Source organism: Lepidothrix coronata, unplaced genomic scaffold (assembly GCF_001604755.1).
Source record: "Lepidothrix coronata isolate B3197 unplaced genomic scaffold, Lepidothrix_coronata-1.0 Scaffold58, whole genome shotgun sequence".
In the NCBI taxonomy this organism is placed as follows: Eukaryota; Metazoa; Chordata; class Aves; order Passeriformes; family Pipridae; genus Lepidothrix; species Lepidothrix coronata.
In genome coordinates, this window is record NW_016690238.1 from 2022185 (window position 1) to 2040804 (window position 18620).

Consider the following 18620-nt stretch of genomic DNA (forward strand, 5'->3'; position numbering starts at 1 on the left):
CCGGTATAGAAACGCTGTTTGTTGTGTTCTGGAAACCCGCAGGGGGTTTCCCGGCGCTGCTCTGTGCATGCCTTTTTGCAGCATTTTGGAGCTATTTCGAGCATCACTACAGCATTAAAAAAATCTGTTCAAATTACGCATGAGGCCTCTAAATTGCTTGTTTTCTAGGGGCTGTTTCCCCAGAGCTGTATTTGGGTAAGAGAAAAGCGCAACCCAGAACTTTAATATCATTATTATATATGTGTTGTGCATATTATATATTATTAATTTTTATTATATATTATTGTTTTTATTATATATTATTATTTTAATTATATATTATTATTTTATTATATATTATTATATTTTTATATATTATTATATATTGTATATAATAATATATATTATATATTACAATATTATTTATATTATATTTTTATTATATTATTTTTATCTATTTTATATATAATATATATAAAACAATTTATTATATATTATTGTATATTATATATTATATATTATATATGGTTTTATATTATTTATTATAATATATGATATATTTTACTATATCATATATTATTTATTATATTGTCCTTTATTATTTAATTCTCTATTATTACAATATATATTAATATATAGTATATAATAATATATAATTATATATGAAAATATTTAATATATATAATAATATTGTCTCTATTATAATATACAGCTTTCATTATAATTTTTATCACTTCTACCTTTTTCCCATTGTTTTGCAATTGTTATTTTAACAGTATTTTATGATTTTATAATTTCTAGTATTTTATAGTTATTTTACCGGTTTTTTAATTGTTTCATAATTTTTATAATTTATAACGTGTTTTGAAAGGCGCCTAACTTCTTGTTCTCCAGGCTTTAATTTGTGGATGCTCTGGAGAATTCATTGTCATTTAGGAATCATAAGGGAAATTTGGAAAGCATCCTAAGGATGTTTTAATTAGATAATAATTTTTAATTATTTATAAATAAACAATACCTTTCTAATTTTAATTAGATATAGATGAATGTATGAAGCATGTTAGTAGCATTAAAATCCCCCAGCCAATGTGCTTGCTACATTTCCTCACCTCTAATTACCCTTGCTAATCAGCATAGCTGAAACTGGGCTCTTATCCTGGTAATGCACTTTATAAACACGCCGAGAAACTTCTGGAGTTAAACGTGTTAATTCTGAGCAGAGCATGGAAAAAGAAGGTTGTGGTGGTGGTGTGAGGGGGTTAGAAGGGGTGTTTGTCTGGGTGAGGGGCTCAGAATTCCACATAACTGCTGCACAACCATGAAGGATCCCAAGTTAACCTGCTCCTGGCAGTGACTGAAGGGTTAGTGGGATATTGGGAAGAAGTTCTTCCCTTTGACGTTCTGGCACAGGTTGCCCAGAGAAGCTGTGGCTGCCCCATCCCTGGAAGTGTCCAAGGCCAGATTGGATGGGACTTTGGAGCAACCTGGAAGGTGTCCCTTCTCATGGCAGGGGGTGGCACTGAATCACCTCTGATTTCCAACCCAAACCCTTCGGTGATCCTATGAAATTCCTCTCTCTGGGGAATCCAGCCCCCTCACTCCAGCATCCGAGTTGGTCCCAAAATAAGGGCAGCCTAAACATCTTCATCTTTGTTCCACCCAAAGTGCTTCCAAGCAGCTTTGTCTTAATAATAACATCACTGAAACGGAACAAACTTCACTGAATGTGATGATTTTTCAAGGACTGAATTTACTCTTTGCTAATTACTTGTTAATTGATGATATTTTGATATTGGAGATATTTGTATCAATTCTAATGATTTCCTCACCAGAACAGTCATTTGGGATTTTTACTGGTGTGGCAGCAGCACAGGGAAGCCAGGAGGAGGCGGGAGACCTGAATTAAAGCTGCTAGGGAATGATTTCTAGTGCTGCTCTAAGTATTTAAGAATACAATAAGAAATAGGATGATTATGCTTTCCTTGAGACCTCAAATTTTTAAATATTAAGACATCTCCCTGAATTTTTTATCCACCAGGAATACAAGGAGAAAGCAACTCAGCTAGGGGTTGTATGTCTTTGCAGCACTTGATGTGAAAGGTATTTATCCTAAATTCTGGACCATGTTCAATGTGTGAGAGCATATTTTCTTTGTTTTTAGCGCTGGGGTTAGCAGAGCACATTTTTGGCCTCCTAGTACAGGTTTTAGGGGTGTGTTAACAGTATCTGAGAGAAATTTGTAATTAAACATTAAGCTGGGTTTAAAGGTTTGCTGGTGCTTGAAAGCTTTGTGGATTAGACTCTGTTTTGAACTACTCTGAGCCCTGCAGAGTCCAGGTTTGGATCTGTGCCCTCTGGAATATGTTGGGGTTGGAGCCCTGCTGTGCTTGGAGGCACTGTTAGTCCCGTGTCTTTGTTCTTCTGTGCTTGCAGAGTTTGATTGGAGCATGGAGCCTGTCTCCCCGCTGGAAGCAGGGATTCCTGCAGGAAAAAACTCACCCGTGCCACAGAAGAAATTCCGTGTCTTGGTGGGGGTGACTGGAAGTGTGGCTGCTCTGAAGCTGCCCCTGCTTGTCGTGGAATTGCTGAAAATCCCTGGGGTAAGTAAAAGCTGTTGGTGGAGCTTTGTAAAGTTGGAGTTACCCTGTTTTTGAGGAGAGATCACATGGCCCCTGCTGAAGTGAAAAGTTCCTCCTTGGAGCCCTTCAGTTTAACAATTTTTTGAAGGAGAATTCTTCCAGCTCTTAAGAACTGATTTTTTTTTTTCCCCCTATCAATTAACACTTGAATAGGTCTTGGCTTTGGATGGGTTTTTTCCTGGACTTTGCCCTTGTCAGTCAAATTGCCAGATGTGGCTGCAGACAGAGGTGATGCATCTAGAACTTGAAATCTCCAGGATATTGCAGTTTTCCATCTGTGGGATATGGATTTTTGAAATATAAACGCTGCTGTCTGACCAAGAGAGGGGGAACCAGACCTTGTGAAACCAGAAATAGAAAATACACACTGCTATATATGAGTCTATGCACTTTTTTTTTTTTTTTTACTCTTAATTATCTGGAGTAACAGAAGTGCCCAGCAGAGGCCACTGGTAACTGATCAGGGAGGGAAACACGCTTTTTTCTGCTGTAGAATTAAAGTTAGAGGAAACTTTTAAGAAAGGGAGCAGATATTTTGGAGCAGCAAAATGAAAAAGTGGCAGAAGCAAGAGGGAGCACTTAAATTGGAGATATACTGGTTAGATTGCTTCACGAATATCCTTTAGAATGTTTGGGGAGGCTTTGTCTTGTGAATGCATTGAGTAGAGGCACGAGAGGTGCTGATTTATCTGGTTTATGTTGGTATCCAAGCTGGAAAGAGTACTGGAGGGGAGGCATGGGTTGCAGAGAGAAGTCTGTTAATTTATTGCTTGATCCGAAGTGATTAGTGAAGTCAAAGGTCTGCACCCGAAGTAAGAAGGACAAAGAAAAGCCATACCAAGAAAGGGAGTGATCAGCACAGAGCCAGAGATATGGATCTTCTAATCCTCTCTCTCTTGGATTACCTTGGCTGTTGTCTCTTTTCCTTTTTTCCTGGTGCTTGGAACATCCTTTTGTGAGGGTAACAGGCAAAATGCATATGATCCACCGTAGGAATGTGAGTCAAACCCCTCCTTCTCTCTGATTGTTTGATTCATAATTAAAAGCTGCAGGCAGCTGGACCCAAACTCTGTGTGCAGACCCAGAGGACCGTGACATCTGGTGCAGACTTTGTGGCCACTGGTTTTAGGTTTTAGTTGCATAAATAGCAAAAGTGAAACGTCCAGGAGTTTCTAACACTAAATTTATTAATAAAAATTATTTAGTTACTAATTTCTGCTGTGATTTCAAGGCCTGCTGAGTCAGTGTAACTTTTCCATTGAGTTTGTTGGGTCCTACACAAGGCTGTTGCATCAGTTTCTTGTTGAGGTAGGGCAGGAGCCAAAGGAAGAAGGCCTTTGTACCAAAGGAGGTGTGGTCAAAGGCTTGAAACTGGAGTAGTTAGTTTAAATTGATGTTTTGGCTGGAACAGTCTGTGGTGAATGACTTGGCAGGGTGATCTTGCTGCTCATTAAACTTTAACATCTTCTGGAGGGTGACTACAGTGCACTGCCTTTTTGTTTAACCTCTTTGGAGGATCTGGGAAATTTCAGTGGGGTGCAGATTATTGTCCTTGCACCTGGTGTGGTGGAGAGACAGCACAGGGTCTCATCATCTCACACATCTCATTCATAGAGTTTTTCAGTGGCAGGCACACCATGACAGAAATCATATTGGCAGGATATTGGTTAGTAATAGGCTTTTGGGAGACCCTGGAGCCCCTTCCAGTCCCTAAAGGAGCTCCAAGAGAGGTGGAGAGGAACTTTGGACAAGGGCCTGGAGGGACAGAACAAGGAGGAGTGGCTTTAAGCTGAAAGAGTTTATACTAACAAGTTTAGATTAGATATTAGGAGCAAATTCTTCCCTGTGAGGGAGGTGAGGCCTTGGCACAGGTTATCCAGAGAAGCTGTGGATGCCCCATCCCTGGAAGTGTTCAAGGCCAAGTTGGACAGGGCTTGGAGCAACCTGGGGGATGGAACTGGATCACCTTCAAGGTCACTTCCAAACCAAACCATTCTGTGATCCTGTGATAAAGAAAGGCAAGGACAAACCTTTCTGTGGGTGAGATGTTTTGTCCTTGAAGCTACAGGATGTCAGCTGCACTTTTGGCTTAAATCACACCATGTCACTTCATTGTGCACGTGCCAGGCAGCCTCTACATTGGCTTGTAAGTGCCATTTAACAGGGGAGCTGCTCGTTCGCTTGTGGTCAGGCTGTGTGTGAAGATTTTGCTGTCAAAACTGAGAAAGTTATTAAAAAATAATCACACACACCCTTAACCTCAGCAGAAAGGGCTGTGCCAGGAGAATCCTCTAACAGAGACCAGCAGTGTTGCTTTGAACACAGGAGAGCAATTTTGCAGTGAAGTTTTATTTTGGAGATTGGGCTTAAGTGGTCTAAGCCAAAGACCTCTAACTAATCTAAACTGTCTCCACTGAGGGAATTTGAGTGTGGCTAGACTGCCTTTATTAAGATATCCATGGGCAAACAGAGGGTGTGCCAGGTAAATAGGAAAAAAAAAAAAAACTAAACTATGTAGGCTAAAGTGATCTTGAGAACACTGATCTCTTTGCAGCATAGCTGGAGAGACTTGAAGGACTTGCTCAGAACAAGGGAACCAGGAACCCACCCCAGCAGAAAACCTTCATTAGGGAGAATATTTAACTCATAGAGCGGTTTTCTTGGTGGAGTGGCAGAGTCACCAGCGCTCAGAGTCCTTGAACATCCCTCTGGTATGCTCTGGCTTGCAGTGGGTTGGCTGCAGTGCTCAAAAGCCAGAGCTATTCTCTAATCCTGGGCTTATGCTTGGAAGAGATAATTATTTTTTTTTTTAATGGTACCATTTCAGAGACGAGAGATACCCCTTCAAACTGCACGGTGCTCTTTAAAAATCCCCAAGTAAATATTCTCTTGCAGCCTGAGGTTAGCACCTCACCCAGGCCCGTGGTGCTGCAGAGAGCGGCGTTAGCACCTTTGTGGGTGCTGCTGCTTGGCTCGGGGCAGCTTCCTGTGGGGTGAGGTTAGCCTGGAAATAATACAGTTAGTTCATGGCTGTGGATATGATCTTCACGCTCAAAAACAGTACAGACAGCTGTGATTCCAAATCAGGGTCACTCGGAAGAGAACAGACATTTAGAAGAGGCAAAGAAGCAAATACCAAAAAGTGGTGTCACGTGCAGCTATATTTTCCCTTGACTTTCCCTTCAGGAAATGGGGGAAATTACCCAGGACCACAATATGCTAAGGCTGGGATTTTGCTCTGCTCCCAGCTGTTATTCTGCTCATATAGCCTGCAGGGAATCAACACTGCCCCATTCCCAGTAGAATAAATGATGTTGGGAGCTGGGTTAATGTGGTTTGTCACGTCAGCCACTCCTGTTGCAGAGAACTTGGAGGTTTCCAGCAGTTGGTTTCAGCAAGGGTGCACACACCGAGTGCTTAATCAGTTTTCTACCTCAAGCCACAATTTTCCAAGAGGCAGAAGCTGCTGGTGAGTTTGGTTTCTCCCCATCTCACACCACACACTGGGTTCTGTGAGCTGCTGGAAGGAGCAGGCAGTAGCTGGAAGTGGATAATATCATGGAAAAGGGATATTTTTCACTGTAATCAGTGGCCTGAGGTGCATCTTCCACATGACCAGTTTTCAGAGTATTCTTTCCTTGTGGTGGCCTGCCTGTTGACTGGTTTAAGGAATATCCTTGGAAGGAATTGCAGATGGAAATCCAATTGCATGGGGGATCAGGGCATGCAGAGCCACTCAGACACTGCCTCTGATTTGGGGCTGGTCCTGGTGTGTGCAGGGCACCTACGGTTCACAGCTTGTGGCAGGAGCTGTTGGCAGCATTTATCAGTGCTACAGGTCACAGGACAGGTAGAAAACGGGAAAAAAACCTTTTTCCACTTGTTTTCTGCAATAAATGAGAGGTTCACCTTAGCACCTCATAAGCATGTGTTTCAGATCTGAGGGATAGGATAGAGTTCTCCCAGTATATAACAATAACTGAAGGTTCCCCTGGCTTTGCAGGTTTATCTGAGATTTCAGAGAGAACCTTCATATCCTTTCACCCAGTCTCTCTTTGTGGAAGGCACTGGTTCACTGCACAAAAATGCTGTGCTATGAACATACCTTCACAGAGGCTTTCCTCTTCCCACCACCTTGCTTTGGTAGGAAGGATAGCTGGAAGACACAACTCCCACTTGCTTCTGGTAAGATCAGCAAGTCTGATTAACACTTTTAAAATGTAGCATCCCACAGTCTTTAGCTTCTTCCCCACTTTTGGGGTCAGGAGGTCATAGAGCGAGAGAGGTGGGGCAGAAGGAGGCAGAGAGAGGTGCAGGACATGATCCATTCAACCAGGAAACCATACTCTGTGTTCCAAAGCTGCTCTTTTCTGGGAAGCCTTGTGCAGCAGAGGTGGGTGCTGAGCCCCAGCATACCTCCGTGTCTCTCAGCACCTATGTTGATTACTCAGCTTTCTCTTGGCACAGAGCTTCCTCTTGGCTCCCAGTGTGGGAAGAGCAGTCCTGGCAGTGCCACCTTGTCAGTTGTGGTTCAGGGAATCCACTGAGGCGAGATGCTCCCTTCCTCCCTTTGGCAGGCATGTCTGGGGATTAAAGGGCATCTTTCAGTTTCACAGGGCTTTGGTTTGCTGCTTCTTCCCTTTGAAGTTCTGTGCAGAACTGCACCTCGTTGTCACCTGCACTGCCCTCTCTGCTGTCCTTGCTGTGAACGTGTTTGGCAGGTGGGAACCTGTCCATTTTAGGTTGGCATGAAACGAGTCTCTGGCTCCTGTGGATGTCTGCAGTGGCTTGGCCTTTCAGCTTTGAATAGGCAAGGTCCTCTGAGAATCCACAGAGCTTTCAAAATTGTCCTCAAATCTAACCATTGGTCTTGTTCTTTCTGCTTAGCTCGAGGTGAAGGTGGTCACTACCGAGAGAGCAAAGCACTTCTACAATGCTCAGGAGATTCCTGTCACCCTCTATGGCGATGAAGATGAATGGCAGGTGAGTTGTTCTTGCAAATAGAAGCACTCATCTAAGTTTCTTTGCAAGAAACCACACTTAGTTCTTGTTTAATCCTGGGCTAGGACCCACTCCTTGGTCTAGTAATGTATGTTTGGAATATGGCTTTCGAAGACCGTGATGTAAATGAGGAAGAAGAAAGAGGCTGCCCTGATGTACTGGAGGATTTTGTCCCACAGCAGGCTGTGCTCTCTCACCACTCTGGAATCAGCTGCTCTGAGAGGAGTGTCAGGAAATGTCAAGAAAGCCACTGCAGAGCTGTGGTGAGCGTGTTTGGTGCTTGTCGTGAGTCATACTTGTCATGAAGGCAGCAGCAGCTTCTTCCCCTTAGCTCAGCTGTCAGGGCTGTGAACATCTCTGCACCTTGTAAAATGGCTCTTTCTCCTGACTACAGTTTTGCTGACGCACTTGGAGAGTCCTTGAGTATGGAGAGGTTCATTGTATAAGCATGAAGACTTTTTTTTCCCATACATTCTATCCCTACTTTGCAGTAGTGATCCTAGTACAAGGTGCTCTACTCTTTACCACTACTCCTGCCAATGCACTCACACGAGTATCACTTCTAAGAGGAGAGAGACATGCCAATGGCAGTGGCCAGGAAACTTTCTGGCTGGTCTAGAGATTTGTAGAGATCTGCTGGATCCCAGGGTGCTACAGCTCCAGGCAGTTATTTCTGAGGAATCCTCAGTAGGGTAATAGAAGGGGTGCAGGTCAGGCTTTGAGGTCTACTGGCACACTGGAAAGCAGGCACAGAATGCTTACAATGGGAAACAATCACAGAATGGTTTGGGTTGGAAAGGACCTCAAAACTCATCCAGTACAAGCTTCCTGCCATGGGCCAGGACACCCTCCGTTAGTCCAAGTTGCTCCAACCCCATCCAACATGCCCTTGGACACTTCCAGAGATGGGGAAGCCACAGCTTCTCTGGGCAACCTGTGCCAGGACCTAATTAAAAGTGACTTGTACAATTAGGGGTCTGTACCTCATTAAAAGCCAGTGGAAAGCTTCACTTCAGTGTGAAGCTTATAAATCACATGGATTTCCTAGGAAATGTGCCCCTGGTTTGGTCCTACCTGGCTTCAGCTGGCTGGTAGGATGGAGCTCTTTTACCTGCACAGGTGTGATATGTGTTAAGGGAACTCTTAGGAACAATTCCAAAGCTGAAGGATGCTGTGGACAGGGAAGGCTCTTTCATGTGAGTTGAAATCTGTGGTTATCAGATGTATGAATTGTCTTTGTGGGGAAAGGACAGCCCTACATCACTGCCATCCCTTAACTGTGCTCCCTGAACACAGGAGTGTGTTTTGTGAGGTGGGATTGGTGAAGTGCCCATTGTTCCCAGCGTTCCCTGTGAGGGTTTGGTGATCTCCATCCTGTCTCCTCCGCAGCTGTGGAAGGATCGGTCGGACCCCGTCCTGCACATCGAGCTCCGGCGCTGGGCTGACCTGATGGTGGTGGCACCTCTGGATGCCAACACGCTGGCAAAGGTTGCCAATGGCATCTGTGACAACCTACTGGTGAGTAACTGGGGCTCTGCCTGCCACTCCTCTCAGCTCTCAGGACTGCCTGACCTTTCCTTCATGGAAAATTGTGCTTCTGCAGCATCATGAACAGCGAGATTTGCATGTTCTGCCTCCATCTGCTTGTCTCTCTCTTCCTCAGGATGATTCCCCTGTTCTTTCTCAAACAGTGGATCTTTCCTTCCCTGACCTACATCCCTTCCCACTCCTCAGTCTCTTCTGTTATTTCCTAGTCCCCACTTTGTGCTTTTCCTGCTTTTTCTGGGGATGGTATTTATTTCTACCTCCACACTCTCTCTCTCATTCATAAACAGAAACACACACACACAGTCACTTCGAGTTCCTCTCTGCATTTTTTTGATGTAATCTGGAAAGACACCTGTGAGATTAGATAAAACTCTTTACTTCCTGCTACCTCATCACCTCCTCACCTAACATAGCACAGACATTCAAACATGCTCACGTTTACTTAACTTCCAGTCTCAGCTACAAAATATTCTGCTTGTTCAGGCTTGGTTTTTTTGGTACTGAAAGTGCTCTTTAGGCTCTTCAGGCAAATCAGAAAGTGTATTAAAAGAGAGTGTGCTTTTCTGTTGGGTGCTGAGAACCTTCAGTGGGGCTGACTGTTTTGTGGCCAGGCATTAACCACACAAAAGATCTCTCAGGAAGCAGCAGATCTGGATGACCAACAGCCTTTTGGGTAAGAAATGCATATAAATGAACAAAATCCACCCGGATTAGATTACTGGGGTTCTGAGAGAAGTCAGAAAGAGCTGTGGGAGGGACAAGCAATGTCTTGTCCTTCTGGATCCCCTCAGTACTATGGATCTGATGGTTTAGCAGAGGGAAGAGCTCAGGAAAGATATCAGGGATTCATGGCTTCACAGACTCCTGCCAGTCTTTTCAGGAAGCCTGATGAAAGGAAGAGGTAGCTCCAGGAAAGGAAAGCAAGTGCTGGAGGTGCTGGTTGGCAGTTTAGAAAAGATTACAGCAGATGTCCTTGTGGTGGGAAGGGTTCAAGTCACAGGATATAAAAAGGATGGGCATGGTTCCTATAAGGATCCTGATCCAAGGAGAGCCCTGCACCAGGGACTGCTGCTCACTGGGAAGCTCATTTGCGTGACTTAAACGCTGCTAGGCCTGGGGAAACTGATGGGCATTGCATTAAGAACAAGCAGCATTTATCTTTTTAAGGAGATGAGGTGATACTGGTTTATCTGGAAGTGCTGCTGCCAGATAGTTTGTAATCTGCCAGCGTCCGCTGCAGCAGCCCAGATGTGTTTGTGTCATCCTCTGCTTGTATCCCAGACACAGCAGTGCTTCCCTATGAGAAGTTATGGAACCAGCTGGTGGATAAGTTCGAAAAGACTCACTTGCCAGCTTTCAGTGTTTATCTTTACAGCTGGCTTACCTGAAGTGTTGCCCAGGGATTTCACTGTAGCTGATAAGAATTGTGGTCACCCTTCAACTTCTTTGTCTCCCACAAAGGCTGGCAGTCTGTGTGCATCCTGTTCCTGCTTGGTTTGCTCCAGGCTGGGCTGCTTGCTTGGCCCTGGGCCATAGCGGGATGGGATCTATCCTCTTTGTAGCCTCCCTCATCCTTCCTGCCTGTCAGACGTGAGCTTTGCTGGAATGTGATACAAATTAGTCTCAGCCTTGTGAGTTAGTCCACCTGCACTGACAGATAGAGGCTTTTGACCTCAAAATGACCTCCAGGCTGGGAAGGCAGTTCTGTGCAGCAAAGGGATGGGAAGGAAGGAGGAAATCCAACCCATTTCTTGGCTTCTCTTGTAGACTTGTGTCATCCGCGCATGGGATCTGAGCAAACCTCTGCTCTTCTGCCCAGCCATGAACACGGCCATGTGGGAGCATCCCATCACAGCTCAGCAGGTGGAGCAGCTGAAAGGCTTTGGCTACACGGAAATCCCCTGTGTGGTAAAGAAACTCGTGTGTGGAGATGAAGGTCAGTCCCTTTCCGTGGCTTCTGACCCTTTCCCTGCCCCAGTGCTGCTCTCATCCCGAAGGGGTGTGTGTGCTTTTGTTGTGTGGCCTCTGGGATGTTGAACTGCCAGGGCTTGTACAAACAAGCTGAAGCTTTCCCCTGTATTATTCCTCTTTATTAATTTTTAAGTAGTCTTAAGGGACCATCCAAGCCAGGCTTTCAGATGAGCCTGATATTGAACAGAAATGCTCGTTCAAGAAGAGAGGGGATCAAAGAGAAGGGAAGCTCTGCCGTGAATGTTATCAGCCTGGGATTTGGGTGTCCTGACTTTGCCCTCTGCTGTGACTGGGGGCTGTTTTCCTCCTGCCTCAGTTCATCAGCTCTGCCATCAGGATAAAATCTTGACCCTGAGAGCAGACAGCGAGAAGAGCCCTTTGAAGATGTGGCTGAGGGTGTAGCTGGACACACATTTAACTTTTGCGTTGTTGTTGTTGTTGCCTGGGTTACTTTTCAGCTTCCCAGTGGAGTTCTGATTTGGGGTTTTGATATCGGATTTATCTATGAAGTGAAAGAGGGGGTGGGGGAAGTTGTCATGGTCAGATTCAATAGATTTAGCTTGCAATGCTAAGAAATAGTACTAAAATGGTCTCATTTGCATGTTAGGAGCTGCTTTAAATGGAGCTATTTTGACTTTTGGGAGTGGTTTTGATACAAACCATTTGGATGAATGGATTTGAGTTTTTATTAAAATTTTATTGGACAAATTGTCTGTAAAATGTCCCCCAATTCCAGCCATAATAGCAAAATAGCAAACATGCTTTTAACTGCACAGTAGAATGCTCCTACTTTTGTGTAAAAACCCCAACTCCAGCAGGATTTTAACCACCCTTTCAGTTCAATAAACAGTCTGTACCTAAGCCAGGATGTTACAGTGTCCTTCAGGGTCAAATTCCAAGGCTGGCTTAATTTTTGAATCCTTAGGTAGCTGCAGTGCCTCTAGAGATTGTATTTTTTGATCTGAAGACTAGGAAATATTTACAATTAAGTAAGTGTAGTCAAGTAACTCAGGCATCAGTTGAAATATCCTGGATGATTATCCTTCCACTGGGATTTTAGACGTGATTACATCAAATTTCTTCATATCCAGCTCAGCTGTCTCTGCTGTGAGAGCAAACTCCTGAAGGAGCTTGGAGGAGAGGGATGGCACAGACAGCTGTGCTAGGAGCAGCCACCTCTGACTCAACTCCACTTGTGTTTGTGAGTCAATTCACAACAAGATCTTCCTGTTGGCAACACCAGGATTTTCCTGGCAGTTTGTAAGAAAATTATGGCAGAGCAGTAATGGATTCCATCTCTCTGAATACCCAGTACTCCACCACTGACTTTTTCACCTCTTCCCCTCTTTTTTTCAGGCCTTTCACCCCACAGCCTCTTCCACTCTCATTTTGGTTTTGTGGGTTCCATCCACACAGGGGTTTGCCTGGGTTCCACCCAAAAAGCATGTAGCAACACTCACACATCTGGTGCAGAAGAGATTCAGTTTGCACCAGTTTTGTCTGTTGACATTGTGGTTTGTTTTGCTCTAAAAGAGGTTTCTCTTCCTCAACCCGTGTGGTTGGTCTCACCTGAAATGTGCTTGGATCCTCCCTATCACCAAGTTCCTGCATTACAAGCTTTACCTGATTAATTTTTCTCCCTTAGTAAATGGGCGGTTTTAGACAGAAAGTTCAGGTCAGAGAGAGTTAAACTAAATTAAATTTGAGTTCCTCGTTTGGATAGTTTCCATACTGACAGTATCATCATCATCCTTGGCTGGATTTCTCAAGCAGGGCACACTGGAAGATTTCTATCTGTAGGCATAAGCTGTGCTGTAATATGGGCTGCTTAGCAAGATTTTGCTTTGCTAAACCTAGAAATCCAGATGTGAATTGCCAGAGATGTTGGAGAAGTGGGTGGTGGAGGAAGAAGGCAGGCCTTGGAAGTGTTCTGGAAGGGTGTAGCTCTGCCAAACCGTGCAGAGACAGTCAGGGAATGTCTCTTGTTCAGCAGCACCTTTCAGATGCAGCTTCTCAAGGTTAGAAGAGCAGAAGGGCCCAAATCTGCATGCAGCTCATCCACAGGATGCTCCAGACCTTCTGGGATTTACAGGTCTGAAAAAGAGGAAAACAAAACCTCCCAGAACTAATTTCTGCTGAGCAATAAGGCTTGTATTTTAAATAATGAGAGCTATTAGCCAGCAGGACAAAAACTCAGTAGAGACTTCTTTTCAGTCTTCCAGAGGAGACAAATGCCTATGGGGAAAGCATCTTTCCTCAGCTCCAAGCAAATAACAGAAGTGAATGGCCTGAGTTCCCACTGCTGAGTTCAGCACATGAGGTTGGACAAGATGATTTAATCATCTCTGGGCTTAAAATTCTGAACCTGAGTTGAAAAATTATCTCAGAGGGAAGCAGCAGCACAGAGTAGATTAGATGTTCATCTGGCAACTAACTAGTCTGAAAGGAAAAGCTTTCCTTTTTGTTCTGTCCAGCACTTAGCCTTCTCCAAGAGTTACTCCCAGGATTCAGGCTGGTGGGAATCTAGGACTGCTTTCTGTACTGTGGGTCTCACTGCAGAGTCATGGGAACACCAAGTCTTTTGTATAGGCAAAGATCATTTTAAAAACATACTGAACTCACACAGTGTTTATGCTGGAGAAAAGAGGGGAAATAGGGAATTTTGGTCCACACACACTTTTTTGGGACGGTTTTGCACACTTGCCCCCACCCTGGATTTCACAATGTGGTTTTGCTCTTACCCTGCAGGCCAAGGTGCCATGGCAGAAGTGTGGACCATCCTGGAGAGAGTTAAAAGGATCCTTGAAGAACTGGATGTGCCAAGGCAGAGCTGATGTTTTGGCATGTAGATGGTGTTTTTGTGCCTTTCTGATGGTTTAGAGATAAACCCAGCAGGAAGCCAAGCTGCCTGTGGGTGCCCCTGGTATGCATACCTATAGCTGCTCTTCAACAGAAGGAGCCAACCGTTGTCTTGCAGCTGGTGCCAAACAGTTGGTACATCACTGCAGACTTTTGAAAACCAAAGCCAAGAATGTGCTGCCTTAGGGTGAAAAACTCTGTGTAGTATCTTGCAGACGGGGACTAACATTCCTGAGACTGTTCAGCACCCTGTACTTCACAGCCTGCTCTGTTCCCAGGAGGCTGCAGAAGGTTTTTCAGCTCCAGTCGTTTCCCCAAGGACTTCTAGAGAGGAGGATGCTGTGCAAACTCTGGTGATGGGGATAACGCCAGCTCCTTCCAGCATGTGTGGCTTGGACCATCCCTGCTCTCCGAAGCTCGGTGTGTAGCTGTGCTGGCTGCATGTTCCCAGCAGGAGTCACTGTCCAAAAAGCATTTTCCCTCTGGGAACTTAATAAAAAAGAGTTTTTAATCCTGCCTCTGATGAATTGCCTCCTGTAGCTGCTCTGGAAGGTGTTCACACCTAACATCTTTGCTAAGTTGTTGTGTCTGCTTGTGTTTTTTTATCAGATGTGGAGAAAAATTGACTGAAAGGAGCGCTCTAACCCCCAAATTAGCCTTTGCCCTTTTGTAACTGTTGGCTGTTCCAAAATTCCACCTGCCCATCCGGGTTCTCCAGTTAGGAAATTAAGAGGCCGGGCCCTCACAGAAAGCCAGGGTGCATGTTTCCCAAAGGAATGAAGTGAAACTTCACCTATGATGATCCTTTTCAGTTTGAAAGTTAACTGACAGGCATGAATAAATTGGGAAATCCTGTGCCCTCATGGGCCAGACCAGGGCTCCCCCAGTCCAGTCCAGCCTTTCCTTGGGAATGTGATCTTGCTCACGGGGGAATGGAAGCAAAGCTCTGCTGCTGTAGCAGAGCACTGCTGACCAACAGAGGTTTTTAACTAAACCCAGACAGATTTAAGGCCTTTGGTACAGCACGTGCATCTTGCCTGTGGGGGAACCTCCAGCCTGCTGCACACGAGGGAAGAAGTTAACAGGTTAGGTTTGCTTGCCTTATCTATCCCACACAAGTAAAAACCTCTGAACTTTCCCTGTTTTGACTCTTCCACTGACAGAGATCCAGGGAGTCAAAGCTTTTGAGAAGGATCCTGGTGTGAGCAGAGCATGTGGCTACTGTGGTTGTGAACTTTGCGTTTTGCCAGGATTTATGGTGTGACCTCCTGCATCATTTGCTCGTGTTCTTACATGATGAAGCTCTCAGCCTCTCAGAGGATCTTACTTTAAGCTTATTGAAGGCAGTAATAGAGATGCTGTTGGATTTCCATGAGTTTTGATGGTGAATGTTGTTTCTACTTACAGGGAAATGTGTGTTCTGGCAGTTACAATTGCCACTTGCCCTGGGGCTCTGCCATGGACATCTCCTGTGGTCAGAGTTGCTTACCTTCCTTCTGGTCCCTGACTTGGCAGCCCAGAAAATCCAACAGTGAGATTCCTCATACCAGGACAAAACACTCTGTCCCTGGTAAGAGCCTTCATCTCTTCCAAGCCTGGTTTACTGGCTTAAGCTGCTCCATAAAGTTGACAAATGAACCTCTGCCTAATTGCTGTTATTTTGAATTGGAAGCAAATCATGATAGCATTCCAGGCTGGGATAAACCTGTGCCCAAGCCACCTTTTCTTCAGGGTAGGTAGAAGAAACAGTTGAGTTCCTTTTGGGAGGCAGGAGCAGCTTCCAGCCTGGCACAGGCACTCCCCACCCACAGCCGGGGAGGTGCTGGCAGCTTGCAGGCAGGAGCTGCTCCCTGTGGAAAAGGAGAAGGAGTAGAAGCTGGAGGAAGCCCTGTGTGCTGTCACATGAGGCTTTAGGAGGGGGCTTTGGGACAGTGCTTTTCTAGAATGAGGCCTGGGACAATGAGTGAAGGACCTGATTCCAAACCAGGGCTTTGTGCTGGCTCAGGCAATAGGTACAGAGTCTCCTTAGCCACTGAGCTCACCAAGAGTTGTCCAGGGATGGATCCCTCAGGGCATTCAGGCTTCCAACTCCATTCCTCACAGCTATGTGTGTGTCTTGACTTCACAGGGGAGGCCCAAGACACTCCCCGTGAGCTTTTTCTTTTCCTTCAGCTCTTATTTTTAAGCTGCACACTGATTTTTTTGTTTCACTTTCCCATAAAAACTCTCGGATGACTGAGGCAGCATTCCCAGGAATCCTGCTGTGTTGCAATTTCATTCATCCTGCTTAAAACTGTTTCTCTCAGCATGGCTTGGGAGTGATAGAGAGTCAAAGCTCAGCTAAGGCAGCAGCCCTCCGTTCCTGGGCTCAGATGTGACTCTCAGCATCCATGTCTCCGGTTGCTTCCCCCATCCCAAACTCAACGAGACCCCTTTGCTGCCTGGATTCAAGAGGCATCCGAGGAGGATGGAGGTGCCATGCTTTTGTTACAGAGCAATTTAAATTTAGTAGTAGAATGGCTAAGGCTTCGTAAGAGAGTAGGCCTAGAAAGCAACACTCCAAAGTAGTATGTTAGCAACCTTGTTTGAGAGCATGGAATGTGCTAAAGAAGTAGAAACAATAATCAAAAATTTAGTCAAGCATGTACGTAACGATTTGTACCTTAGATGTGGTAAGGGTCTGTTAAACAGTTTCTAGGAGTAAGACAGCCTAAGCAGATTTATGATTAGAGTAGATGATTATCAATTGTTACCAGTATGAAGTATGAGCTTGTTTGTAATTGAATGTAACTGTTTTGCTGTGGAAACTGCACGTAAACTTCTTTGTGTAAAAGTATAAAAGCTGAACTGAGAATGAAGGTCTTCGGAATCCTGACTTGGGACGCTAGGCCTCGGGTTCCCGGGCCCCGAATAAAGCACTGCATAAACCGGCACTTTGCTGGTTTGTGTCTTTGTTACGGGCAACACTTTGGTCTGGCTTTGATCAGGAGTTGGCTCCCGAGCTGTGACTCCTCGTGATGGGAATTCCATCCTCCCACATGCCTGTCCCATCCTAGGAGCCTGCAGCAGGGGGAAAAAAAAAAAAAAAAAACCTCTTAAAAAAAAAAGTGATAAAACCTCCCGATGTTCAGACTTGTGGCGGCCGTGCCTGTGTGATGCAGCTGGTGCGGCCGCTTTGCACCTCGGCGCTCCGGATTTGGCACCTGCCCCCCGATGCCGCCTCCTCCGGATCCCCGAAAGCACGTGAGGTGGCAGGAAGCAGGTTTTGCTCCCCGACCACAGCGGGGCTGGCTGCTGGAAGAGCCGGTGGCTGCCACAGGGGTGACAAACTGGTGGTGGCGAGTGAGACCTGGCGGTGTTCGCACAGGTTTCTTCCCTTCCTTGCTCGGGTAGGATTCAAAACAGCGCCCTGAGATGTGCATCTTCCTCCTGTAAGGTTACAGTGACGGGCAAGTGGGTTTTTTTTTTGTAGAAAAGGGAGATGATCCAAAGGGATTGCCTCTTGTAACTGCTCTGGAAGGTGTTCCCACCTAACATCTTTGCTGAGTTGTTGTGTCTGTGTTTTTTAATCAGATATGGAGAAAAATTGACTGAAATAAGCTCTCTGAACCCTAAATTAGCCTTTGCCCTTTTGTAACCATTGGCTGTTCCAAAATTCCACCTGCCCACCCAGGTTCTCCAGTTAGGAAATTAACAGGCCAGGCCTCTGCCCTCATGATTTTTCTTTCAGTATGCTTAATTTTTTTTTTCTCACCAGCGCTCCTGACTTGGGAGATGCTTGAAAGCAGCTGAATCGCCCTGACTGGTGATAAGGACAGTGCCAAAAGACATGGCATGGCTTGGCACAGACTCCTTGGCACCAGTGACACCAATAGCTTGGTTTTGGCAGGACAACCTTGCAATTAAAACTTCTTGGTGCAGTGTTCCTGCTCTGGTCAGCAGCCTCCGTGGGTGCTTGAAAAATTGTTTCCAGGGGTAATTGAGCTTAATTAGAAGCTTGAATTCCCTGGAGCTGGGATGCACAGCAGAGACAAATAATCCAATGGGGCAGATCCCTGCTAGGTCTTAACCTGTTGTTTGGGGTTTTACTCCTGGAATTTCAACATGAAATTTAGATGGAGACTGGAATTTTTCCCTGGGAGTCCTGCATTTGGTGTTGTACCTTGCTTTTCTGACTCTCTGGGGGAAACAGAGGATAAAGGGGATGGAATGAGCACAAAAAAACATTGTGAGATGGGGAATAAAGGTGACTTTTGGTCATCACAATGAAGATAAAATTAATCCGCTCCTGACCACAGGCTGCTGGGCTCCCTGGAGGGAGTGCAGAGAGATGGGCTCTGCATGGAGACTCCTAAAATCAGGCTCCAACAAATGGGATTGCAAACACCTCAGACTGAAAGCCAGGAGAGCCTGGCACGATCCCAGCTCTTGCTCCCATGGCACTCAGCCTCCAGAAAGCCTTTGGTGTCCAGTGCCAGCTGCCATGAGCACCCCAGAGACCCTTCATCCCCCTGACCCCAGCCCTGCCAACAGCAGGGGTATCCAGGAAGTCCCCCCACGTCCAGCACCACTGGCACAGTGGGTGATCATGCAAGGACAGGCAGTGTGCCACCACGGCTTCCC

General features: G+C 45.4%; 1 protein-coding gene across 2 annotated transcripts; it reads left to right on the forward strand.

Annotated features, from left to right (window-relative positions):
* The first annotated feature begins 47 nt into the window (after positions 1-47).
* PPCDC (phosphopantothenoylcysteine decarboxylase) lies at positions 48-15565 on the forward strand. Of its 2 annotated transcripts, XM_017816850.1 has the most exons (7): positions 50-195; positions 2018-2079; positions 2413-2579; positions 7506-7601; positions 9009-9137; positions 10935-11103; positions 13887-15565. In XM_017816850.1, the coding sequence occupies exons 3-7, from the start codon at positions 2427-2429 to the stop codon at positions 13970-13972; spliced, it is 633 nt and encodes a 210-aa protein (XP_017672339.1). In that variant the 5' UTR covers positions 50-195; positions 2018-2079; positions 2413-2426; the 3' UTR covers positions 13973-15565. The 2 variants fall into 2 exon arrangements, with proteins under 2 accessions (XP_017672340.1, XP_017672339.1); XM_017816851.1 differs by lacking the exon at positions 2018-2079 and having other exon boundaries at positions 48-195.
* Positions 15566-18620: the final 3055 nt, after the last annotated feature.

What these genes read in the sequence shown, in the direction of transcription:
- PPCDC (XM_017816851.1), top strand. Translation starts at nt 2,427, where the DNA reads ATGGAGCCTGTCTCCCCGCTGGAAGCAGGGATTCCTGCAGGAAAAAAC. An exon ending in GCATCTGTGACAACCTACTG is followed by an intron (nt 9,138 to 10,934) that starts GTGAGTAACTGG and finishes CTTCTCTTGTAG; the next exon opens with ACTTGTGTCATCCGCGCATG. An exon ending in ACTCGTGTGTGGAGATGAAG is followed by an intron (nt 11,104 to 13,886) that starts GTCAGTCCCTTT and finishes CTTACCCTGCAG; the next exon opens with GCCAAGGTGCCATGGCAGAA.